Source organism: Leptinotarsa decemlineata, unplaced genomic scaffold (genome assembly GCF_025532065.1).
Source record: "Leptinotarsa decemlineata unplaced genomic scaffold, Ldec_3_MD MMD2_tig00026336_RagTag_RagTag, whole genome shotgun sequence".
NCBI lineage: Eukaryota > Metazoa > Arthropoda > Insecta > Coleoptera > Chrysomelidae > Leptinotarsa > Leptinotarsa decemlineata.
The window spans coordinates 398,642-426,044 of NW_027412692.1; the positions used below are offsets into that span (position 1 = coordinate 398,642).

The 27,403-nt window shown below is 36.0% G+C and overlaps 1 protein-coding gene across 5 annotated transcripts in view; it reads left to right on the forward strand.

Moving 5' to 3' along the window:
* Ten-m (teneurin transmembrane protein Ten-m) overlaps positions 1-27,075 on the forward strand; it is a 319,613-nt gene extending 292,538 nt beyond the window's left edge. For 3 of the 5 annotated variants that reach the window (XM_074183332.1, XM_023173240.2, XM_023173248.2), the window contains 13 exons: positions 2,790-3,089; positions 7,031-8,707; positions 11,303-11,580; positions 13,155-13,374; positions 13,489-13,683; positions 13,817-14,026; positions 14,814-15,149; positions 15,210-15,417; positions 15,983-16,785; positions 16,842-17,091; positions 19,589-21,617; positions 22,127-23,887; positions 25,132-27,075. In XM_074183332.1, the coding sequence (XP_074039433.1) occupies positions 2,790-3,089; positions 7,031-8,707; positions 11,303-11,580; positions 13,155-13,374; positions 13,489-13,683; positions 13,817-14,026; positions 14,814-15,149; positions 15,210-15,417; positions 15,983-16,785; positions 16,842-17,091; positions 19,589-21,617; positions 22,127-23,887; positions 25,132-25,875 (9,011 nt within the window). In that variant the 3' untranslated portion in view covers positions 25,876-27,075. The remainder of the gene's footprint in view (positions 1-2,789; positions 3,090-7,030; positions 8,708-11,302; positions 11,581-13,154; positions 13,375-13,488; positions 13,684-13,816; positions 14,027-14,813; positions 15,150-15,209; positions 15,418-15,982; positions 16,786-16,841; positions 17,092-19,588; positions 21,618-22,126; positions 23,888-25,131) is intronic. The other 2 variants (XM_074183333.1, XM_074183334.1) reach the window with 2 other exon arrangements.
* The last annotated feature ends 328 nt before the right edge of the window (positions 27,076-27,403 follow it).

A 27,403-nucleotide genomic window follows, 5' to 3' on the forward strand; every position in this document is an offset into this window, starting at 1 on the left:
ATGCGACCCCCAATTACAATCATCGCCGCCTCATTATAAGAATAAAAGCTGACATATGTTGTATGCATGTTTGTAATAACGCTTTAGATGGTTTAATATTAATTCCCGTCAAAGGTAAATCATGATTGTAGGAAGGCGTGGCAGCGCACGAAGTTTGTGTTTTACATGTGAACACATTCATTAAGGAAAGTTGCATTAAAAATAGAAACTTAATAGTTTATTAAAGTTTCGAAACTTTTTATCGAGATGACATACGAAAATAATATATTGTTTTTTTCTGGAAATTCACACGTGCTGCAGGGAAATTTTCAAAACTTTGTTTCGCAAGGATGCCGTTCAACAAATGAAAAATTAAAGTGATAAATAAAATAATTTTAATTGATGATGAAAATGATATTTTGGAGCTTCCGTTCAGCAGATCCACGGAAGTGCAGAAGGGTTACATATTTTTGAAGTATAAAACTAGAGTTTGAAGTCGAAATTGCCAGATTAAAGTTGAAATTTCGAGTTTGAAGTCGTAATTTAGAAAATAAAGTTGAAATTTCGAGATGAAACTGGAATTTTTGAGTTTAAGCTTGAGTTTAACGTTGAAATTTCCAAATTACAGTCGAAATCTCAAGATCAGAGTCGAAATTTCGATTTTAAAGTCGACATTTGGAGAATAAAGTTGAAATTTAAAGATTGGAATTGAAGTTTCGAGTTTAAAGTCGAAATTTAGAGATTGAACTTGAAATTTTTTAGTTTAAAGTCGAAATTTAGAGAATAAAGTCGGAATTTTGAGGTTAATCTCAATGTTTCTCAAAATTTCGAGTTTAATCTTGAGTTTAAAGTCGAAATTTTGGGTTTGAAGTCAAAATTGCGGGATTACAGTCGAGTTCTCGGGATAAGAGTGAAAATTTCGAGATTAAAGTCGAGATTACAGTGAACATTTTGAGCTTAAAGTTGAAATTTGAAGAATAAACTCGAAATATCCAGTTTAATCTTGGAATTTTGAAAAATTTCGAGTTTGATTACAAGTTCAAAGTTGAAATTTCGAGGTTGAACTCAAAATTCCGAGATTACAGTAAAGATATCGAGATTAGAGTCGAAATTTCAAGTTTATAGTCGAAATAAAGAATAATAATAATGATAATAATTTTTATTGTACAAAGGAAACCGTTACAATATAGAAGTATCACAAGCTAACTTAAATAATGTACAACAAAGTGGAGAAATCAAATTCTTGTATAGGTTGAAAAGTTTATCAGCTACAGGGTGTTGGTATCCAAATAAACAAAAGACTCCTGCATTAAAAACAAAGCTCAAAGTATAATTTTTTTCCAATCCCAATATTCATCAAGACTTTAGGATTAGTTGCGGGTTTACCTGGACTGACCGTAAGAAAGCTGTGACCACCAAACTTTTTGATAATTTGTTTATTCTGAGACGATTAAACTGTGTGGTCAACATGATGGCCCTCGATAGAACATATCATGGTTAATTTCACTCACTCATTCCATATGGGATTCTTTTTTTAGACCATTCAGTAGACAAGTGTTTGGGTGCCAGGAAAAGGTCATGAGAATAATTCCCAAACAATACACTGAGTATTATCGTCCTTTGTTTCATTCAACTTGATATTATGCCTCTTCCAACAATACAACCTATATCTTATGAAAGGTAAAACTGGAATTTCTAGCATAGAATAAATCCAGGAACAAGCCCCAGAACCGCAATCCTTTTATCGACGCTTGTGGTATTGAACTTCTGATCATTGAGAATAGTGCTTGTTTTTTGAATTCAACCTTCTCTTAACAATTTTCTGTCTCATTTCTGTTTTGAAACATTCAGGAATATATTGACATATTCAACACACATTCCGCTAATATTTTGAGAGAATAACAAGAGTAAAATAGGGAGTTTTGAGGAGAGATTATCTCGTTTTTCATTATCAACTCAAAATACGTATGTTTAGAAAAAAATTCCAATATTTAATACCCATTTCGCAAGTGCTGCAAACAGCTTCATCGGACCTGAACATGTCATTGGCATAAGAATGTTAAAATCTCACTTACACAGAACACTGTCAACCTCAATGGCGGACTTCGAAGTTTCGGAATAAGACACTTGTCTTACTACCTCGTCAGCATCGTTTCCGATAATATTACAAGATGAAGCAATCATTTCATTCATAAATGTGGAGAAGTGGAAGCAAAAAACCTTTTTCCCAGAAACTAATCTCTCGTAAAAATATACCCTTTTCAACTCAAGATCTGTTTTTAGTCAGAAAATGATTTGTATATTTGATACCTATTCCGCAGAAATTTCTCAGAAAATGACAAGAGTATAGAGGGTGAAATCGATTCAATTATTTTCTAATCAGAATTTGTATTTTCAGAAAATAATTTCAATATTGAATAATGCAAATTCATAGTAATGTTTAATTTTAGTGGATTTGGAGCAATCCCAGTCAAGAATAACGCCGCCGGTATTGTAAATTTGTGGGAAAGAAAGGTTTTGGCTGTCTACTTGTCCATTTTTATACAAAAAATATGGGAAACTTCCACGTTATAATTTGACAAATGCACGTCAAATCGACGTAATGCCAAACTTCATACAATATAATCGTTTTCCAATCAATGTTTCGTAACAAAGATTTCAATCAAGCCCGTAGACACTGAAAAATCACCTAACCTTCGAAACCCCGGCGCTACCCATCTGATACCACCTATAATTACCTTGAAAAAAAACTTAAGCTCGACATCTGTTCGAAGCATCATCATAACCGCTCTCGATTCCGCCTTTTGCAGATCACTCGACGAACAAAAACGCTACGATCGATTACAAGTCGAACTCGTCCTGCAGCAGTCCTTCGAAGGATATGAAGAATGCCGACAGATGCGGCGGCGGCGGCACCATGCCATATGGGGCCCAGGTACCTGTCCTACCCGTCCGAAATAACTTGCGGAGGCCCAACTCGTCGCACTTTCCACAGGCCAGCCGGTTTCACTTCAGGAAGGGGCTGGCATCCAAGTGCACGTGGAAAATCACGGCCATCGCCTTCATCACACTTTCGGTGGTGCTGACTGCGGCTCTTTCATACATTTCAGGTAAGAATTCATGATGTCAAACGATAGTCTTTTGACAAAAGACCGTTTCTTTAAAATACAGAAAACTCATTTATTTCTGGATGATACAAAGTACGTTTTTCAATCGCGGTGAAAAAATGTTGGGACGTGTTCTGGAGCTAATTTTATAAAAAAAAGTTCATATAAGCATAGGTCCGGAAACATATTGTTCAAAAGACACAGGGAACTTTTCTAAAACAAAGGCTTCCCTCACTAACATTCTTAGACAAACTATACAAGACTTTTATAGGTAAAAAATCGAAGATTAATACAAATCGTTAAAAAATTGGGGAAGTAATAATGAAAACACTGAATACAGCCTGATAATGAGCTTCAGAAAATGAAATGGCTGATCATTTCAACAAATTTTTTGTGAAAGTTGGTAATAACATAGCTAATGAAATTTAAACACCCCCAAATTTCAACCCAAAAACGCGTCAATAGTATCAACACAGCGAATTCACTTTTTCTTGACCTCGTAACAAAATCTGAGATAATAAAATTAGGCTATGAACTGAATAATAATACGCCAGCAGGTCCTGATGAAATAACAGTGGACTTATTGAAAAAAATATCATCAATATTTAACGACTCCCTTCTGTCATATAGTGAATTCAATTTTCACGAAAGGAATAGTTCCTTTAGCTTCCTAAAAGGCTATCACGACACCTACGTTCAAGTCAAACAACAACAAAAATGGGCAAGTAATTTATAAGTCATCAATTGTTTTGCCAAACTAATTGAGAAATATCTTCAAAATAGAATCATGATCTATTGTGACAACAATATTTTCTCCGAATTCCAGTTTGGGTTCAGAAGAAACGTATCCAGTGAAAAGGCAGTTCATTCTTAGATCTGGCCAAGGGATTCGATACTGTAAATGATAACATTTCATTCTAATGTTTGGAGAACAATGGTATAATAGGAATTTTCCTTGACATTATCAAAAAATACCCCAATATGGCAGAACATAAATCACCAAAATTACCAACAACATGAGTGACTCTGTATTAGTAATCATGGACGCACCACAAGGAATGGTACTAGGGCCACCATTTTTCTTGCTTTACATAAACAATTTATATAACTTGAGATATTTTGAGCGAAACAGTTGGTAAGATACCTATATGAAAAAACAATTCACATAAAATATCTTAATGTGATGGTTGATCAAAATATTCTGTGGAATGAACATATAAATCACACAACTAAGCGACATATGATGCACTATTTGGAACCTTTGGTGTAGTAATGCGACTTCGAAAACTCATATATAAATTTCACTATAGTTGAAAAATATCTCAAACAAACAATGACTTGCTAGGAGAGGTAGGAATCCTTGATCTCAGAAAATGATATGTATTCAATACAGAATTTGGACTAGAAACCGTCAAAACTGTTCGCTCGTCAGTCACGAATATAATGCCCGTCGAATGAAACAACTGACATACAGAAATTTGTTCATTACTGTTTTGAAATACAGGTGAAAAAACACGTTAAATTACATTTTCACGAAAATATGAAAATTGTCCTAGATCAGCGCGTCCATTGTTTCTCATTTTCTTCATAATCCTCGAAAACTACTTCATTTTATATTTCATTCCGTTTTTTTTTTCTTCAATTACTTCATTCTTCATTTTTATTATCAAGTGTTTATAAGAATAAAGGTATGATATTTGATTAGGTGATAGTAGTATGATATAGTTTATATAAATAAATAAATAAATATATATATATATATATATATATATATGTTTACTCGAAGATTCTCACGGGTAAAGTATGATGAGCTGTTTTCTCGGGTTTCGCTCCGTGTTCTGTGTATTTTCTCCCCATAAGGATTATTTTCACAACGTTTCGGCAAAGTCTCATTTGCCATCTTCTGGTGATGTCAAGTCTAGTTGAAAAAACCAGACATCACCAGAAGATGGCAAATGAGACTTTGCCGAAACGTTGTGAAAATAATCCTTATGGGGAGAAAATACACAGAACACGGAGCGAAACCCGAGAAAACAGCTCATCATATATATATATATATATATATATATATATATATATATATATATATATGAAATTATTTAATAATAGATACAATTGAAAGGTGACAGAAAATTTAACGACACAAGTCGCGCTGGTGGCTTCTCTTATCTAGAAACTTGTTAATATCTAATTGGATAAATTACTCTACTCTGCCATACTCTATTTCTAAGAAAAAACTTCTTTATATATTCAAACGAAACCAAAATTACCATTTTTGTGTCTCATAAATCGAGTTAATTTTCTATTTCCGTACAATACATCATGTGAAATAGTGAATCTTACACAGACTACTCGAAATAACTACTCGTACCTACCTTCATCTGTTTCATCTCAGGGTATTTCAGGTAACAGATTATATCGACCCTCATGCTCTGTATTGAGTACGCCTGGTTGAATGATAATTAAAAATCAGATTTGCTAGGTAGCCGATTGTTACAAATAAAGCCCCGGTTTAAAAGGGGCCTAATCCCTGTAAAAAGTTAAGGGTCTGCTCCAAATCCAAGACATGATTTATGGCCGCAAGATTGGCAGTAATGGCAGTTGTGAATGATATAGGCCAAAGTTTTTGTTGTTGTTGAGAACAAATGAGTGAAGCAAAGATGAAATCTTTTTTCTTTCACTCTCAGCGAAATCACGCAATTTCAAATTTCTGAAATGAGTAAACATATTCAAAAATATTCAATACACATATAATTCATGTATGGATGATCACCAACACAAATTTTTGTCCTATCATTAAAAAACTTTATTTTACACTACTTCTGACGCGACCACCAGTTATATTTGTCCATCATTTACTCTGAATAACTATAAGTTTATTGAAGAATAGCATGGAAAATAATGAATTAAATTATTGGTAGGTTGAAAACAAATTGATTCTGGCTTGAATTTTGTAGCCCTGAATCGAATATTCTTCATATTTATTTACGTTCTGTTTTCCGATTTAGGTGTATGATTAGTTTAAAAGAAGCAGGGAAGGAAATGAATAGAATTCACAGATTCACCTACATTTTTTTACTTTACAAGATTATTTGCTTTTGATAGCGATATAATGCTATTTGATTTTTTTTTCTTTATCAGAAACCTAAGAAGCTTATTTTTAATTGTCTGTTCAGAGATTTTACCTGTATATGGAAAAATACGTCTACAATCCCCTTCACTATTTTTTACTCTTAGTGTAAACAATTACATTCTGGAGTTTACGTCAAATAAATTGACAATTGATGAAAGTATTATTTTTGAATACATTTGTTCGTTACTCTCTTTGATGAATCTTTGTAACTTTGTAATGTAGAAATCGGTAGTAGCGCTGTAAGTATTCAACCGTCTGATCTTCAGCACGTCTATTACACTCTTTTCTGAAGTCCCGAAACGATGAGGAAAAAGGAAAAAGTCACAGGGACTTAGATCAGGTGAATAGGGAACTGGTTGTGCATAAGGCACAACCAAAACACAACTTCACTAATTAAACCGAGCAATGGGAGCTTACTGATACATGTGTCTTGTGAAGGACCACAGCACAGCTCTGCCAGATAACATGTAGTGGTTCTACTCATAATATTTTTGCCACACCTTGAATGTATTAAGGGATACATACGAAAGTTATTCTGTGTGAAGGTGAAATTTATAGAATATATTTTTAGATTTTGGTATAAAGTGATACTTTAGTGACACCTTCCACACTGGTTATACGACAAGCTTGTATTTACTAAGAATTATTCATCTGACTCCATTTCATTCATTCAGTTGAAGCAATTTCATTATAATTATTATTATTCTTTGCTTGTCTGACATGATTTATTGACTGCCATTTGGTTTTCATTTCGTTTTTTTATATTACTTTGGTTCTTGGCTTCAAAATATAATGTTTTTTTCAATTTCAGCATCGAGTTTGTTGAACTGGTCATATCAAAATACGAAACCCTGTGAGGTTCTCGTGGGGGACAACACGCAAATTGTCCCCGCTTCAAAAACGGCCCCGTCCGAAACGAACCTTTCGACATCGACCCGACCGAAAACTTCGAATTCCGGAGGTAAATACAAACTTGCCTATTCCAGAAAACGTAGAGAGATTTTAGGTACACCGCATGCTTTTGTGTTATCGACTGCCGCCACAAACACCAGTAGCCCCCCTAGTACTCTTGGACCGGACACACTCGATAGTTTGCATGATAGTACGATTAAACCTTTGCATGACTTGAACAATCTCACTTCGAGAAACTTTACACTTCTTGATGTTGCATCTTCAACTAATAGTTCACTGTCTGCCGAAAATGAGGCTGTAGAATATATATCTGCAAGTGAAGATACTAAGATCAATGAAACTACGACGGAGTTTGTTACCGACACATCTTCCCAATTCACCCAAGAATTTTCAGATACCACTCATCAAGGGTTCGAGAGTACAGTACCATCTGCTTATACCAATGAAGCTGGCGAAATGGAGGCTGTCGTGGACTCCGACAAAGATTCCAGTAGTTACGAAGAATTAGAAAGTGTGGAACAGTTTGATAACGCAAACACTTCATCGACTCTAGAACCAATGACAGCTGAGGAAAATAAGGACCTTACACCGGTACCATTTACTGATGACGATGATAGTGATTCAGATTATTCGCTATTCACATTAGACAGCGAGATTTATGATGAAATAAACAAAAATCATAAAGACTACAAATCTTCAGAATTTCAAAATGATGAGCCTTTATTTTTCATCAAGGAAGATAGCGATATCCACATCATCAAATTGAACAACCATACTTTATCAGATCCTCAAAAAACCAAAGCAACCTACAACTCCAAAAGTATTGATTCCAAATCTCAAAACTCCAAAGAGTTGACGGATGCCAACTTATCCATTCTTCCTTTAGATTCCGAAATGAACGTGAAAAAAATCAACTTCAATGACCCCGTTGTTTTTCATAACACCTCTACTAACATCAAGGCAATAAATGATTTCGAAACTAACAATGTTGAACCCGTTAGCCCCAGAGTGAAAGTAATAGATTTACCTCCCGTACACAACTCCAGCATGGCATCCAAAAGATTTTTCATAAATTTAACCATAGCCGCTGGTCATGATGTTAACAATCCTTATACTGAGCAATCTGTTTATGTGCTTTCGGTGTCTGTGCCAACTGACGGAAACGAGGACCCGAGTGTTATTGTTGATACCAAAGAAATTCACTCGAAAGAGTCGGTTAAAGTGTCAGATAAACCTGTAACGCCAGCTTCCAAAGCTTTCGATAATATCAAAGATAGTTCTGGTGGCGCTTGTGAGTGTTCCTGTCCTTGTCTAGATTATAATACCTTTCCAGAATCATTCAGCAATGAAGACTACAATTATGACAGTGCAGTTATACTGCCGATGAACATATCAACTACCGAGAACAGCGCAAGTAGTACAGAATCAGTGTCCTCTAACACTACTGATTCGTATGCTGAACTCTCTTCCACCACAGATTCAACTGATGTACCTTCGACCTCTGAAACTTGGTCGACGTTTTGTCCAGAAATAACTACGAAATTGCCACCACCACCCACCATTCTTATTTTAGAAGGTATGACAGAGTGATTGCTCAGCTAAGCTAATTTTCATCGACAAATCACAGATCCAACCCATTCATTGCTGTATTCAAATATAAGTAGTATATAAAATTATCTGCATTTTCATCCAGTCACATGCATGCCTGACTTACATTTTGTGTAAATTAACCTACCAGTATAAATTTTGCATGTTTAACAAAAATACCTTCACTGTATACATTATCATAATTCACCTAATACTGCTTGGAAATCAACACATTTTACATTAGACCCAGATGCACCTTTGGTAGTTATAACTCATGATTTTCTGCTTATAAGTTTCCACTAATAGTTAGGAAAGTTAATAAACCCAAATATCTTATAGAAAATAATTTGGAAATGAGGTCATTTCTATTAACTATCGTAATTCATTCAAACTTTTGTTGCAAAACAGTCATTTATATGGAGGCAATCGATGAGCATTGAATATCAATTGAATGAGTATTGAATAATGCAGTCTCGTAATATGAACTTTAAAAATGGTCAAATATCAAATAAAAACACCAGTGCTCATTCTGTGTTCTTCAGTTCTATTGACAAAAACGGAGAATTTTGGCCGTGTTGCACCACCTCCACATGAATCGAGAGATCATTGGACAACAAAGAACCCACCCTGGGTTTATTCATAGATATCGAGGGAGCGTTTGATAAAACAATCTTTGAGATGGTCCTTTTCACCAGGAAAGGAAGTTTAACGGGCTCAAAACCTCCCAAAATCTTCAAAAGCAAACTAAACTTCACTGAAGAGGTGAAATACCTTGGTAATATCCTCGACAGGAAGCTAACATGGAACTCTCATCTACAGAGTAGAGCAAAAAGAGCATACGTGGCTTATGAGCAATGTCGAAGGACAGTGGAACGCGCATGGGGTCTTTCACCCTGTGTGGTCACCTGGATCTACACTGCAATAATAAGACCTATGTTAACGTATGGAGTCATTGCATGGGGACCGAAAGTTCTACAAGCAACGGCCATCCAAAATTATATCAAATAAAGCGACTGGCTTATTTAAACATCACAGGAGCCATGAGAACAACACCAACCGCGGCAATTAATTAATCACGGGTCTGCCCCCTCTGGATCTGTACGTTAAGAAGGTTACGTTAATGGCCATGGTACGATTGCGCACGGCTGGTGTAAGCCTTGAAGTAGGAATGCGCTTACTGCGCAACCTCTGCTGCAGGCAACAAATGATGCAATTGAACCTAAGTTTGTGTTTAATAAGCCCCACAAAATACAAATTAAGCAGAACAAAGAGTCAGATGCTACAAATGCAATACGGATGTATACAGACGACTCAAAAACCAAGGTTCAGGATGTGGAGTGTACTCTAGATCACTAAGCCTGAAGATTAAGTGGGGAATGGGAAGAAATACTGGCTTGGTCCAAACAGAACTGGCTGGTATCTCAATCGCCACAAAAGAAATAACCAAGAAAGGAATTTCTGGCAAAAACATAACAATCTGCACTGACAGCAGACAAGCCCTATTAGCATTGAACAGACAACGTATAACCTCAGGGCTAGTACTAGAGTGTCACCAAGATTAAGCCAAAGCTGGACTAAGAATTTTAGGACCCAGTGGCACCTACGGCCTGATGACTTCGACAATTGCGGAACTAGTCAAATGTTACACCCATGCTCAATCCTCAGAGAGATGGGATTGAATCAAAGGATGTAATCTTGCCAGGATCACCTTGGGCGACCCTGGGAAGCTGGCGCCGAAGAAATATCTGGCGATGACCAGGAAAAATCTACGCCTAACAGTAGGATTTCTGACTGGCTAAGGAAAAACCTCCATAATATGGGGCTAGTGGACACACTTCTATGCAGGATGTGTGAACAGGAAGATGAGACTGTCAGGCATGTCCTTTGCGAGTGCCCGGAGTTATCGTCAATAAGAGAGTGTGTATTCGGCGAGTCTTGGCCTACACCTGCCGATATAAAGGAGATGTCTCCTAGTGACCTTTCCACCTTCCTGGAAAGGACAGGATGGACGATGACCTAGGAAGACAACTCTTCAGGAGGATGTTCAATGAGTCACATGTGGCCTAAGTGGTTTAGGCTTACACTCACTCTCCCTACTCTACAGATACAGATACCACCTCCACATGCTAGTCCTCTCAACTTAGACAATCATTAAGAAGTATCTTTCAAAATAACTTTGAATGTATCTAAAAAAAATATTTACCATCTTTGTATTTTCTGCTGTATTCTCAACCGCCCAAACTATTGAAAAAACATTCTATATGTGAAACGATCAATTTCCCTTCTAGTACACCTCGAGAAAAATTAGTAATCTTTTTTATTGTTACATTGTAGCTATATTTATACAATAGTTTTAACTTTTCACCTCATATGTTATACAGAAATGTCATTTGCTTCCATAACTCAATAATAATTAGTGTTCTATACTACTTTACTTCTCTCTCCAGAATAGATATGATTCAAATCATTTCTTAGGTGAATATTGCTTACTCATGGTGTATATGGGTCTAAATGCATGAATCCACATCAGGTAGTAAAATTTATAGAAAGCGTGAATCAGTTTTAATGATTTCTTATGCTCCAGGTGCCCGTACTTTTCCGGCTCAATCGTTCCCACCGGACGGAACGACCTTTTCCCAAATCTCTTTAGGCCAAAGATTATCCAAAGAAATCCCCCCTTATGGATACTGGAACATGCAATTCTATCAATCAGAAGCTGCTTACGTTCAATTCGACTACAATATTCCTAGAGGAGCAAGTATTGGAGTTTACGCCCGACGAAATGCATTGCCTACTCATACGCAGTATCACATCCTAGAAGTCCTTAGTGGGTTCAAAGCAAGAACAACACGAGCATCGCATGTAAGTAGACTGTTTACAGTTACAAACATATGATATTTTTTCGTTTACTAACCTCTAATATAATTTTTTATGACTTTAGAGAATTAGAAACAAATCAGTATCTACTTTTTTCATACATCTTTAACGATAATATCCCTGATGTGGTGGCTTCAGATATATTACTGATCATTTGAAAATCCAATGAATCCTTGAAAAAAGTGCATTTCAACAAGCTTTAGAGCAGTTATACATCTTTCTGTAATGTGATGGGGAGGGGCTATCAACATTAACGTCATTAGTTTTCGTCACCGAAAACCATTTACATGTTTAATGTTTCAACTCTGCCATAAATCACCTAAACAACCTATGACAATGGACATCAGAGGTTAAAATTTCAGATTTCGTAACAATTTTCGATAAAGGTGGTAATTTGAAGAGGAAAGGTTTAAGAATTAGTCTTTGTGGTGTACCACACCAAATAATGTTGTGTTTTTTTTATTTCAAAAATAACCGCATCAACCGCGAAGGGTTATTAGCGGAGGAACAATTATATATAATTATATTTTATGTAATATATGAATAGATTTCAGAAAGGTTACTGAAGAGTTCAAGTTCACCACGTCTAGGGCAGAACTGAGATCACTGGGAAATCTAGCTTCTTGTCTTTCATATTCAAAAACTGGGCAATCCAGGATAATGTGTTTCACACTGTTGATTTCACTATAAATATCACACTCCGCAGCATATTCTTTCTTCATAAGGTGTTGGTGTGTTAGTCTTGTGTGTCCGATTCTGAGGCGAGTAAGAATGACTTGATGTCTTCGTTGGGCCGATTGGTAGTTCTGGAAGCGCATGTCGGGATTTCTCTCACGTAATTTATTTGATTTCATGGCCATCTATCTTTCTTTCCACTTTCCAAGTGTTTGCTATTAGTTTCTTTATGAAATTAAAGTAATCTGAGTGGGAAATTGGTTCAAACAGTGTTGCGGAAGGAGTAACTGTAACATTGCGAGCGACTGCATCGGCTTTCTCATTGCCTCTGATTCCAGTGTGGGAAGGTATCCAGATTAGTTTAATACATTTTTGACTCTGCATTAGCTTGGATATCCTTTCCTTTATACGGACAAGTAGTGAATTGTTTGGGTTTTAAATCGATTTTAACAAACTTTTTTTCTCATTGAAAAGTAATTTTGAAAACACATTTAATCAAATCCTGTTATAACTAGTTGATGCAAGATCTTTAATAAAATATTGTGGTCCAATGTCGAAAAATATATTGCACATATAGGTCCCTATTAGAATCCTATCTATTTTCCAAAGATTCAGCATTATACAACTGATTTGAAAACGTTCGAAGAAATCGGTATTTACAAAAGCATCAACATTAATTTCAGTAATGTTGGTTGTTGGTAATTATCCTTCAAGATGCCGTGTAAGGTCCATGCTAGTATTATAGCCCTGTTAGAAGTATGGAATTGGTACATTGATTTATTTATATATTTTCATTATACTGCAACAAGTCACTTCCGTTATGAACTCTTCTGTAGCTTTTTAGCAGAATAACCATGCTGACTTGTATTTTATGTATCTTCTAGCAATCAACTGTGAAGAAGGAAGTCACGCATTACATGGAGCAAGGTCACTGGTTCTTATCTTTGTACAACGACGATGGAGATCCTCAGGAAGTAACATTCGTTGCCGCTGTAGCCGATGACATGACTCATAACTGTCCAAATGGTTGTAGCGGAAAAGGGGAATGTCTAATGGGTCACTGTCAGTGCAATCCTGGGTTTGGAGGAGACGACTGTAGCGAAAGTGAGTAATACTTAGACAATGATCAAAAAATTTGTGGCTGGTAACCTCAAGTATCTTCCTGAGCAATTAACCATCTCGCTTGTGCCTATGCATGACTGAATGTCTTTCTGTTAGGTGTATGTCCGGTGCTGTGTAGCCAACGCGGGGAATACATCAATGGAGAATGTCAGTGCAATCCTGGATGGAAAGGAAAGGAATGCCAACTGAGGCATGACGAGTGCGAAGTGCCAGATTGTAATGGTCACGGACATTGCGCGAACGGAAAATGCAACTGCATTCGTGGCTACAAAGGAAAATATTGCGAAGAGGGTAATGTTCTATTTTAGGCATTAAATATAAGTTTCTCATTTCTCTAAAACGCTGATACCATCGAATGCCTTCAGTAATCTTGTGGATTAACCGTTTCGACTCTAAAATTAACACTGTTTGCATTTTTTCGCAGCTGACTGTCCACATCCTACATGTTCCTCCCATGGTTATTGTGTGGAAGGTGCATGCATTTGCAAGAAGGGGTGGAAAGGTTTGGACTGTGGTCAAATGGATAAAGATGCGCTACAATGTCTTCCCGACTGTTCGGGCCATGGAACTTTTGATTTGGAATCTCAAACCTGTACTTGTGAACCCAGATGGTCCGGTGATGATTGTTCAAAAGGTAAGGCACCATTCTTACCACTGTTTAACACTACCATGTTACTATGCTACACAACAAAACTAAGGGTCGTATGGAACAGAAAATAGACGTTTCTTAAAACAGGAGAATTCAAAATCGAGCAGAAATTTGTGAAGAATTCAATAGTTATTTCATCAAAGTTGGCCCTTTATCTGCCACTATCTGTATTTCAACATAATTCTCATTAATAAAATGACTTTTAACTAACCAATTTGAAATGGCAGAAGAAAGTATCAACGGATTGGAATGAAGAAAAATTTCAGGATTCAAAAAAATTAGGTTGAAAATTATTAGGAGTGAAATTAGAACCTACAGCACCTTTGATACCTACTAATAAATTTAACATCTGTAACACGCTATCTGAAAAAACAAAAAACCAGTTATAGGTATACAATACGCATGTTTCAATTTCGTGAGTCTTCTTTAAAATTATCAAGAATTCAGTATACAGCAAATTATTCGAAAACCTTGAAAAACCCAAATTACTCCACAGATTCAGTATTACTGAGTTTATACACCTTGAGGATTACTTTATGTTGTATTTCTCAAGGCTCCATTCTTGAACCAGTTTGTTGATCATATATATTATGTTAATTGTACGTCTAGTATAAACAGTAGAAGATATAATGTTTGCAGATGACACTTCTTCAATATATTGGAAAAATAATACCTAGAAGAACCCAATATTATGTAGAGTTTTTTGGGAAATACTCATCTTTGTTATTATAACCGACTGAACTTTGATATTCAATTACTTTTTCTCTTCTAGAACTTTGTGACTTGGACTGTGGTAATCACGGCCACTGTGTTTCGGAATCGTGTCTGTGTGATCCTGGATGGTCAGGGGAATACTGTAACCTCAAACAGTGTGATCCCAGATGCAACGAGCATGGTCAGTGTAAAAATGGAACCTGTCTCTGTGTAACTGGCTGGAATGGAAAACACTGTACTATAGAAGGTTGCCCAAACAGTTGTTCAGCTCATGGCCAGTGCCGATTCAGCACGGAACGTATGTGGGAATGCCGATGTGATAATGGATGGGATGGTCCTGATTGCAGTATCTTGTTAGAACAAAATTGCAATGATGGGAGAGACAATGATAAAGGTAATTTTCCTCATTGATTATCAATTCTAATATTCGATCTACTTTACTTTCATTGTACAGATGGACTTGTGGATTGCGAGGACCCAGAATGCTGCATGAACCCCGTATGCAAAAGCAGCCAATTATGTGTGTCTGCACCAAAACCAATAGACATTCTATTGCGTAAACAGCCGCCTTCTATAACTGCTTCCTTTTTTGAAAGAATGAAATTTCTCATAGACGAGGGAAGTTTACAGAATTATGCTCGACAAGAAACCTTCAATGAAAGGTGAGTTCTCTGTTAATAAGCCATCAAATTTTCCATTTATTCTCAATGTTTGATAAAATTACATGTTTTTATGTTATTTGTTAAGACTTTTACTAGCCGCATTGTTGTGCCCCATGTTAACACACTCCCATATATGTAATTCTTTCACTGAACTCTCTTACTTGCTTGTTGAGTTTCAAATCACTAGTAAATCTGCTCGTTAATTAAACATGATGACAGGCGTCCGTAGAGCTTTCAATGATTTCAAACAAGCAGCTCCTCAACTTCAACTTATTTTAATATTAATTCATCAATTTCACTTTCTTCGTTCTTGCTGCTCAGTGTATTTTGGAACCACTTCAATACGAGGTAAGGCTGGATGCCATTGAAATCACCAATTAGGTAGAGGTAGTAACATATATAGTTTAAAAATCACTCGATGATATTTTTGGTATATTATTTGTGCTTGTTTCTTGTGTGTGTCACATCCACTTGTGTTCGTGTTCTCTTAGTTTGCTTCAGTTCTATGTTTATTTGTAGAAGTAGCAATTGTCAACTAATTGTTTAACCCGCAATTTTTCAACAGCCGTTCCGCTGTCGTTCGAGGCCGAGTAACAACGCCCATGGGAATTGGTCTAATGGGAGCTAGAGTCAGTACCAGTACTCCTCTAGAAGGTTTCACTCTCACACGAGATGACGGTTGGTTTGATCTCCTCGTTAACGGTGGTGGAGCTGTTACACTCCAATTCGGAAGGTCACCCTTTAGTGCGCAAAGTCGTATAGTTTTCGTTCCTTGGAATGAGGTGGTTATAATTGATAATGTCATAATGACAACTGGAGAGGAAAGAACTGTCAACATCATACCTCAGCCATGCAGCTCCCACGACTACGATACCATGAAGCCAGTTGTCCTCGCCACGTGGAAGCATGGCTTCCAAGGTGCATGTCCCGACAAAAGCGCAATTTTGGCAGAATCTCAAGTAGTGCAAGAAAGCCTTCGCATTCCCGGAACTGGACTGAACTTGGTTTACCACAGTTCGCGCGCTGCCGGATACCTGTCCACTATTCAACTCCAACTGACGCCAGATGAAATTCCGTCAGATCTGAAACTGATCCATTTAAGAATCACCATAGAAGGTATACTTTTCGAAAAAGTTTTCGAGGCCGATCCAGTCATCAAATTCACCTACGCCTGGAATAGATTAAACGTTTACCGACAGCGGGTTTATGGAGTAACGAACGCCATAGTCAAAGTTGGATACGAGTACAGCGACTGCAAGGACATCATATGGGACGTTCAAACTACCAAACTAAGCGGCCATGATATGAGCATATCGGAAGTTGGTGGATGGAATTTGGATATTCACCATAGATACAATTTTCATGAAGGTAGATATCGTGTACATCAAATATGTTTCCGAAGTTTATATGTCTTACTGTTTCAGGAATCCTACAAAAAGGTGACGGATCGAATATTTACCTCAAACATAAACCTCGGGTGATATTGACGGCTATGGGCGACGGCCACCAGAGACCTCTAGATTGTATGGACTGCGAAGGACAGGCTTCCAAACAACGCCTTCTAGCACCTGTAGCTTTGGCGAGTTCACCAGATGGATCTCTGTTCGTTGGCGACTTCAATTTAGTCAGGAAAATTCAGACTGATGGAGTTGTGAGAACCATCGTCAGATTAAAGTAAGAATATAGTTATTCACCAAACAGTTGCAGAAAATAGTTCTTCTCCGCACAGATATGACTCTTTAGCCTAGTTCGCAAGTGCTAATTCGCATAATTTCAGTTTTGCTTTCGTCGAAAATTATGAGTGAAGTTTCTTTCAATGTGTAACTTCAGAAACAGTATTTTGCAATTCGAGCAAAAAATAGTTTAAAAATTAAAAACGGAAAGAGAAACTCGAATTTTTGCAAATATCCCAAGAACTATTGTTGATATTCAGAATTTGAAAAAAGATCCTTGAAGAGCAAAAAATTTGCTGAGAAAATTCTCACCTCTCGAAACTGTAGCACCAAGATTATTAATTTTATTGCAGTTTTATTTTCCTTTAATAATTAATTGAGCAATTAAAAGCATGAATACATCATTGTTTAATTCTTCATGAAAGTAACATTAATTTAATATTTTTTCAAGTTTACGTTCTTATTGTTCAAAAAATTAACACAATGTATTATTAAAATCACTTCCCACATCATAACAAAAATGTCTCCCAACGCGTATTTCACTAATCAAGTTACCATCATAAATTCATAAACAATACATTGTTTATGAACTTTTTTGGGAAATCAATCTGATAATTGAAAAATGATTTGAAAAAATATCGTTTTTGAAAAAAAAATTATAACTAACTATTTATTTGTGCCAGAAAATATCAAATATTAAGTAACCATTTGTTTTTTAAAAACCATTGTTGGCACTACTCTTTCTTATTCAAAAAAATATATTATTTTTTCTAGTGTTGTATTTCTCACACTTTACTTTTCAAATATTAAAAAATTGAATGAAAAGAATCATGTAGGTATTAATTTGGAAAAAAAGAAATAAAATTAAAAATAGAAAAAAAGTGTCTGTTATAAAATGATATATATAAAATGAATTCAAAATAGCAAAATATTATATTTTTTCAGGTTACAAAACAGTAGTCAAAAAAATTATAATTAAAAAAATTCTCAATATTAATATTTATGGGCAAAAAAGTCAATAAACACTTTTTTATGCAATATTTTTCAAATAAATTGTTTTCTAATTCATTATTAGCAATAATAATCAATGCATTTGTTTATCACAATAGAAATGAAAATTATTATTGAGTTTAAAAAAAAATTTTTCAATTCTTCATTCATATTCTCAACTTTTAACATATTCTTTGATTGTTCATAAATAAATAGAAAATTGATTTTTATCAATTTTTCCAACTAGAATCTTTTCTAACCTTAGGATTATTGTTTATCCAGCTACCCACCAAGTACCAATTTCATTTATTCCTTAATATTTATGATGATTTGAAATTTTTTTTGTTGAATCGACCGAATCAGCATTGGATGTACGACTCGAATCATCCCTGTTTACCCGTATTTTTATCGCTCAACCAAAACTATAAATCTTGCTGATAAAGTTTCTTGGGGTGAAAATTATTTTAAGACATTTTCTTCTCTTCAAGGATCATTTTTCAAATATTGAATATCTACAATAGTTTTTGAGATATTCCCAAAAAAATAAATCCCCCTTTTATTGTTCAACTAAATTATTTATAACTTCTTAACTTACTCCTTGTGAAATTACAAATCGAATAACACCTTGATTATAAATTCAAATGTAGGCGAACCGAAATTACGTGAATTGTAGACTACATTGACTGAACGACATGAAGACGTTAAGTGTGGAAAAGACAATTTTCGCGACTTCTGGTACAGCATTTTTCCTACGAGTGTGAAAATATAATGAACCTAACATTTTCAAACCGATGATGAACAATATTAATATCTTCCTACAATTTCTTGAATTGAATATTTCGACCACAATACTGAAGTTCAAATTTTAGGTACAGATAGATAGATAAACCAGGCATGTTGAATGTATGAACCTATCATTAGCTACTTATATTGAAAAAGTAAATATTGTAGGAAGTGCACCAATATGATTTGGACAGTAAAAATAAAATGTGCAGGAACATGCCCATATAGTTTTTTTGACCACATTTCAGTTGCTATTTTCCATTAGCACTTCGGAATATTATTGAAGCATCATTAATAGATGTTAATTGAAAACTAAAGTAACCTATTTTAACGTCGATATCCAGTTGTCACTGTATGAATAGTTTACTTGCAATTGATGTAATTTTCCTGATATGTGATGGAATTAGCTGATACTTGGAGAAAATCCATAACTTATCAAGTTACACTCTATTGTGAAAGTTTCACTGGACAGTTTACAGAACCCCAACAATGTTTCGGTTTGTAAACTGTTAGTGAAAGTCTCACAAAGTGTTACATAATGCGTTGAAATGTCTAAAAACATGCTTTCTTTCATGTATATTATCATTACAAGAAAAAAAATGTATGTCCCGGTGCAAAAACCTTTCCAAAACATAAATCATCAAAAAAGAACACTTCTCCACACACTCGTAGGAAAAATAATAATTTATTCTAATTTCAAATATTCAATGAAGTTTTCCTTTCAGTGCTACGAGAGTATCCTACCGATACCACATGTCTCTGAGTCCTTTGGACGGTACCCTGTATATATCTGACCCGGAGTCCCACCAAATTATCAAAGTTCGAAACACAGATGATTACAGTGATCCTGACCACAACTGGGAAACTGTTGTCGGATCCGGGGAAAGATGCCTTCCTGGAGATGAAGCACATTGCGGAGATGGTGCCTTAGCTAGAGATGCTAAACTGGCATATCCAAAAGGTGTGGCAGTATCGAACGACAACGTTCTATTTTTCGCTGACGGCACCAACATCAGAATGGTTGATAGAGACGGTATTGTTACGACTGTTATAGGAAACCACATGCACAAATCACATTGGAAACCATTACCTTGTGAAGGTACGTTGAACATCGAAGAGGTTCACTTACGTTGGCCAACCGAATTATCCATCAATCCACTGGACAACACGTTGCACATCATAGATGACCATATGATTCTCCAGTTGACTCTAGATGGCAGGGTTAAAGTAATCGCAGGGCGGCCACTACACTGCGCGTCGCCAGTTAGTGGATACGATATTGATCTTGCAACGCATGCTACTCTGGTGATGCCACAGAGCATTGCATTCAGTTCTTCCGGTGAATTGTTTGTGGCGGAGAGCGATTCACAGAGGATAAACAGAGTGAGAGTGATCGGAACCGACGGAAAAATATCGCCATATGCTGGAGCTGAATCGAAATGTAACTGTCTGGAGAGAGGTTGTGACTGTTTTGAAGCAGACCATTTCCTGGCTTCTAATACTAAATTCAACACAATATCTGCTGTCACAGTCAGTCCAGACGGCCATGTACATATCGGAGATCAGGCGAATTATAGAATTAGATCAGTCATGGCTAGCATTCCTGATGCCAGTGTTTCTAGGGAATATGAAATATACTCCCCAGAAAGTCAAGAGATTTATATATTCAATCGATTCGGGCAGCATATCGCTACTAAAAATATCTTGACAGGTGAATCAAGTTATGTGTTCACATACAACGTCAACACCAGCAACGGTAAACTAAGTACCGTTACGGATGCTGCCGGTAACAAAGTATTCCTACTCAGAGACTATTCTAGTCAGGTGAATTCAATAGAAAATACGAAGGGGCAAAAGTGTAGACTACGAATGTCCAGAATGAGAATGTTGTACGAACTGAGCACGCCGGATAATTACAATGTTACATTTGACTATCACACCCCGACTGGTTTACTCAAAACCAAGCTGGATAGCAGTGGTCGAAGTTACGTTTACAACTACGACGAGTTCGGTAGACTAGTCTCAGCGGTTACACCGACTGGAAAAATTATAAGCCTGTCTTTTGACCTGAGCGTGAAAGGAGCCACGGTTAGAGTTAGTGAGAACAATAAGAAGCCAGTGTCGATGCTCATCAAGGGGTCCAGTGTATACACTAGACTGGAAGATGTCGAAAACAGAATCATTCTACTCGCAGATGGCAGCACTACTAGCATATCGTCATGGACCCATAGTATCACAACAGACACTGTACCGTACAATGTACTAGCTGATAAAGAACCTATCTTAGGTGAAAGTTATCCTGTCCCAGCCAAACAAAGAACCGAAATAGGTGGAGACCTTGCCAATAGGTTTGAATGGAGATATTTTGTAAGGCCAAATCCAAACTCCAAAGGAAAGAACCTCGTACCGAGAACCATCATCAAAGTTGGAAAGAAACTACGGGTGAATGGAGAAAATCTTCTCACCATGGAGTATGATAGAGACACAGCTTCGGTGTCAGTGTTTATGGATGACAAAGTAGAATTACTTAATGTGACATACGATCGGTCGGCGAGACCCGTCAAATGGGGGCCACGAAACGGAATATTCACGGAGGTCGAGTTAGAATACGATAGATTCAGCCGCTTGAGTAGGTGGAAGTGGGGAGACTTGAGTGAGAGCTATGGTTTTGATAGGGCTGGTCGACTCAACGAAATTAAGTATGGCGACGGATCATCTCTAGTTTACGCATTCAAGGATATGTTCAGTAGTTTGGTGAGTACTTTTATAAAAAATAATTCACTTAACACTGAGTATCGATGGAAAGTCCCACAGTATGCTACCTGGTACATTATTTATAATGATAGGGATTGGTGAATTCCATTTTTTTTACACGGGAAGCTACAAAAGTTGCAAATTTGTAGATTTCCAGGCGTTGTTTGCATTTTGTGACTGTTTCCTTCCTTATTCATCGAACAAAATGTCACCAATGCACTAGGAGTCACTGAATGGAATGTCACAATACTTTTTTTTACTCCCAAACACAAGAATTGTCGCCCTAACCAAGTCGGCGTGAGTTTACTTCATCTCCTGAAGACACAAACTTGGTTGGTGAAACGATCACCCAGAAGAGTGTTGCAATTCTGATGTTTGTGAGCAGTGTTTCGATTCTTTCTATGCCAATTATATCTTTCAATTCCTATAAATCTACTTGATATTTTCACTAATCGTGATTTACTTTACCAGTTGTGAAATAAATAAATGATTATTTTTTTTGTTTCCAGCCCCTGAAAGTTAGCACTCCAAGAGGATCTGACTATCTACTTCAGTATGACGATTCTGGTGCTCTACAGTCTCTCACCACTCCTAGGGGGCACATTCATACATTCTCTCTGCAAACTTCTCTTGGGTTCTTTAAATATCAGTACTTTTCTCCAATGAACCGCCATCCATATGAAATAATGTATAATGATGACGGGCAAATTCTGGCCAAAATATATCCTCATCAGTCTGGGAGAGTGTCTTATGTATATGATGATGCAGGAAAATTGGAAACCACTCTTGCAGGAATGAGTTCAACACATTACGTATATCACGAAATATTAGATCTCGTCAAGAATATCGAAATCGTAGAACCGAACTTTGAAGTAAGGCAGGAATTCAAGTACCACGCGGGAATTTTAAAAGATGAAAAACTCAAGTTCAATAGTAAAAGTGGACTAGATAACGCTCATTATAAATACCAGTATGATGGAAATGCGCGATTATCAACCATTGACGTCGATATAAATGGCAAAGAACTGCCACAACTCCGGTTGAAATATAATCAAAACCTCGGTATACTGGAAGGTATAAGCGACTTGAGAATTTACAGAAACACGTTCAACAGGTCAGTCATGCAAGACACTACGAAACAATTTTTCACAATAACAGATTTTGATGATCACGGCAGAATCAAAACAATACTAATCAACATCAAATCATTCGACGTGTTCAGACTGGAAGTTGAGTATGATTCGAGAAACAGAATCAAAATGCAAAAGCTACTCGTTGGTAGGACACAATTCATGGATAGAATAGCCTACAATTCAGATGGTCATGTATTGGAAGTTGTGGGAACCAGTAACTGGAAATATGTTTATGACGAAAATGGCAACATAATCGGAGTAATCAAAGAAAAAGACAAAATATCTCTAGGTTATGACAGCGGAGATCGGGTCGTCCAATATGGAGACGTTGAATTCAACAGTTATGATTCTAGAGGATATGTAGTAAGGAGAGGAGAACAAAAATACAGATATAATTCGAGAGGTCAGCTCATTCATGCTTTTGAGAGAGATAAATTCCAAACTTGGTACTTTTACGATGATAAACAGAGACTCATTTCGTGGAACGATGATAAAGGTAACATCACCCAGTACTTCTACTCCAATCCTTCAACTCCAAATCTAATAACTCACGTTCACTTCCCTAAATCTGGAAGAACGTTTAGATTCCTGTATGACTCGAGAGACATCATAATAACAGTAGAAACATCGGAGCAGAGGTTCTATGTTGCGTCGGATCAGAACGGTTCGCCATTAGCATTATTTGACATTAACGGTAATCTCATCAAAGAAATACGAAGAACTCCTTTCGGTAATATTCAGCTAGACACGAATCCGGACTTCTATCTTCCTGTTGACTTCCACGGTGGCATTTTAGATCCCAATACCAAACTTGTTTACCTGAATAAGAGACTTTACGATCCAATTGTCGGACAATGGATGACTCCCGCTTGGGAAAATCTTGCAACAAAATTAACCACACCAACGGATGTCTTTATATACAGATTTCACAATAACGATCCCATCAACTCAAAGCTATCTATAAACTACATGACGAACCTCAACAGCTGGCTGAAAATGTACGGATATGATATGGAAAAGATGCTGGGATCTCAATATATCGGGAAAATGATATACAGACCCAAGGCTCTTGTTACAGCTCCTCAACTAGCACCTGATTTCGGAATTATGTCTGGATTGCAGTGTATCGCTGATAAGGTTAGTAAAGATGTATTTCAAGTAACATCAGTATATCAACAAAAATTTGTTAAGTCATTTCAGAAAAGCTATTATTTTAGCAATGAATAAAGTAACATGTACATAAGAATATGCGTATACTTGTTAGCGTGAAATCAGGGCCCTTTATGTAGATATCAGAAAATGTATTCTTGACTCCTTGTACTGGAATGACAAGCTATAATTTCAAAATTTTCTTCGACATATGGCGATATTGGTTGTTTTTAAGACAATCAGGCTCCAAATCATAGCAAACGAGTGAAAACGAGTGAATTTATCACTTTCACATAAAAAAGTTTGCTACTGTCGCATTGAGAACAATATTGAATATTCACGGCAGTCATTTGCTAGGGGTGAAAATAGTTCACTTGATATATGCAAAAAAGCCTTGAATTTGAGATAGCAAGGACATATGCTTGATATAATTTCACATATTTATTATCAAAACGTTAGCTTTGCTATAATAATGTCTATAATAATGTAGGTCTTCGTTTCTGAAATTTCTGGGTAAATGTTGGAGGATTAAAATCAAGTACATTATTAAATAAAAATGTGGAATTACATTATTTTGTAGCACCATATAACTAACATTTTCCATGTTCATAAACTTTCAAATTACAAATGTTTTTTAAAATTCTCACTAATCCAGTGGTGCCGGTTTGATCAATAAATCATTCTGTATTTCAAATATAAATTAATCCTGATATAGACAAATATACATATAAAAAAGAATGAAAAAAAGTAATGGTACTTATTACTAATACCTAAATAAATTATCTCTTAATGATAAACGCTTTCTAAAATTTATCAATGATCTCATATTTCTATCAGATCTAGAAGCTTTCTATACTAATTCTAGCTTTAAACAAATAAATATATATTCTGTGCAAATTAAAATATATTTTGCTCAATGGAAAGACAGCTTCCTATGAATTTTTACTTCACTTCAAAAAAATATAAAATTGCTTTCTTTCTTTTGTGTTTTCCTTATTGGCTGAAGCAAGATCCTTGGCATCCCGTTTTTATTGTATTTTCCATTTCCAAAACAAATTAACTTTCTAATATTCTAGTGAATTTTTATGTCACCAAATTGTTACCTCTCAGAAGGAATTTACGTAATTCAACAAATACCAGTATTATGATATTGGTTTTAATAATATCAATGTTTACAAATCTTCGTTAAAGATGCACTCAACTCTCGAACTTCATTTCAACTTTCATTTCAGATAAATGAAAAATTCATGGATCTCAGCTTTGTACCAAAGCCTCTTCTAAAAATGGAGCCAAAAACAAGAAACCTTCTGCCAAGGGTGGCCTACAGGAGGTCCGTCTTCGGAGAAGGGGTCCTCATATCCAGAGCAGGAAGTAGAGCTCTAGTTAGCGTAGTAGAAGGAGTGAACGGTGTAGTGCAAGATGTAGTCACGTCTGTGTTCAATAACTCTTTCTTCTTGAATCTGCAGTTCAGTATCCACGATCAGGACGTTTTCTATTTCGTTAAAGACAATGTACTTAAAATTCGCGACGACTTGGAAGAGCTTCGTAGATTAGGAGGAATGTTCAACGTTTCGACACATGAAATCACCGATCACGGGTCTTCTATACCCATCAAAGAATTGCGGTTGCACAATCCTGACGCAGTAGTCATCATCAAATACGGGGCCGATCCCGATTTGGAGACGCACAAAATTTTGAGACACGCGCACAAAAGAGCGGTCGAACGGGCATGGGAAATTGAAAAGCAGCTGGTCGCTGCAGGTTTCCAAGGAAGGGGCGACTGGACAGAGGAAGAGAAAGAAGAACTGATATCTCACGGTGACATCGACGGGTACGAAGGGGTCGATATACACAGTATACATAAATATCCGCAGTTGGCTGATGATCCCGGAAATGTAGCCTTCCAGAGAGACACTAAGCGCAAGCGCAGAAAGAGTGGTGTTCGTCGTAGCAGAATACACAGACACGAGTCGTGATTATTTATTAAAAATGGTGATATTCATTAAAAACAGCAGAAATATTTTTATGTGCCATACTCAACATCAAATCAAACCCTAGTCGTGTTTTCAAACCTATTTACAAAGACAAATTACTATTTTTAATAAATTCATGGCAATATTTTGGTACTCGCGAATGAAGCCGTGAAACTGTCCAATAAATATGTAACTGTGTTGTGTAAAAGCAATCAAAAGGCCTATTTGATAACGAATAGATGAGTTTTTCCTACAGGGTAGCCGAGTTACTCTAAGGATTGCTGTTGAAACATAATAAATGAAGACACTGAACATAATTTATTATAGCTAAGGCAATACTAAAGAACTGTACATATATCAGAAGCTTTTTATATGGAAACTACTAGTGAATTGCTATGACGAGTATTGAATGATTAATTTTATTGTGCTGCAACTTCTTATGAACGTTTTTCTCAGAACGTCATTGAATATGTAGCATTCGACTGATATATATTATTCATTCACAATGAATGTAGATACATAATTTGAGCATAGTCCATAGATGTAAATATTTATTTATGGTTTTATTAAGTTTTACAATTCTATCCTTGGTGCTTGTCTCCACAACTATCAATATTAGATTTTTCTGGGCCGTCATTATCCAAATGGGCCATGTATCATTAGAATAGCGTACTACTGTGACTTTTATAAAATCGCGTAATAGAAAACTTTCTTAAAATGGTCAACAATCACCAAATTATATATATTATTTTGCCATAGATGATGTAAGTATATATATATATGAATTCTTAGGTACAGCTGTTGTAATGATAAATGAACTTTTTTTATGAATTTTTGTATGTATACTCCAGTAATACCTTTCAATATTGTTTTTCCGGAATGTAAGAGGTGGACTCTCTCAGATGTGATTAGGTAAGGGCGAATGAAGCCGAAATGTGGATAAGTGATATTTTTTCTAATGTGACTAACAAAGCAATACTTTGTATCTTATATGTCTTAATTATTCTTAAATTATTATATTATGTGCAATTGTTGTGTGGTTGTCGTCGAACAACCAGCACTAGTAATGCATTGAAAATATTGATGACCATATTCGTAAAATATTGTAACTAATATTTTATGTATGTATATAAATTTATTGTGTATATTGTTTTTATATGTAAATATATTTTGTTTTATTCCGTAATATAATCGTTTATTAAATGCAGAACTTATTTATCAATCCGTCTATCATTTCAAGAGATATATTAACGTTTTGTAGGAAAAATACTCTCGTCTGCGAGTGTGGTATAGGTACTGATGTCTACCACAGCCGCAGAAGGTGATGAAGCAAAGGACAAAGGTCTCTTTGGCACTTGAGAATATTTCAAAAAACGTCATTGTTGTTTTCCACTTTTGCACCCCCTTTTAACTCAAATTTGTACTAAATTCATCACACATTCAGAGTATATCAGTTTCTCCAAAATATAACTTCATTGAAACTAAAGTTTGAAAATATAAGAAAATCCATTATTCATTAACATTTCAAAAT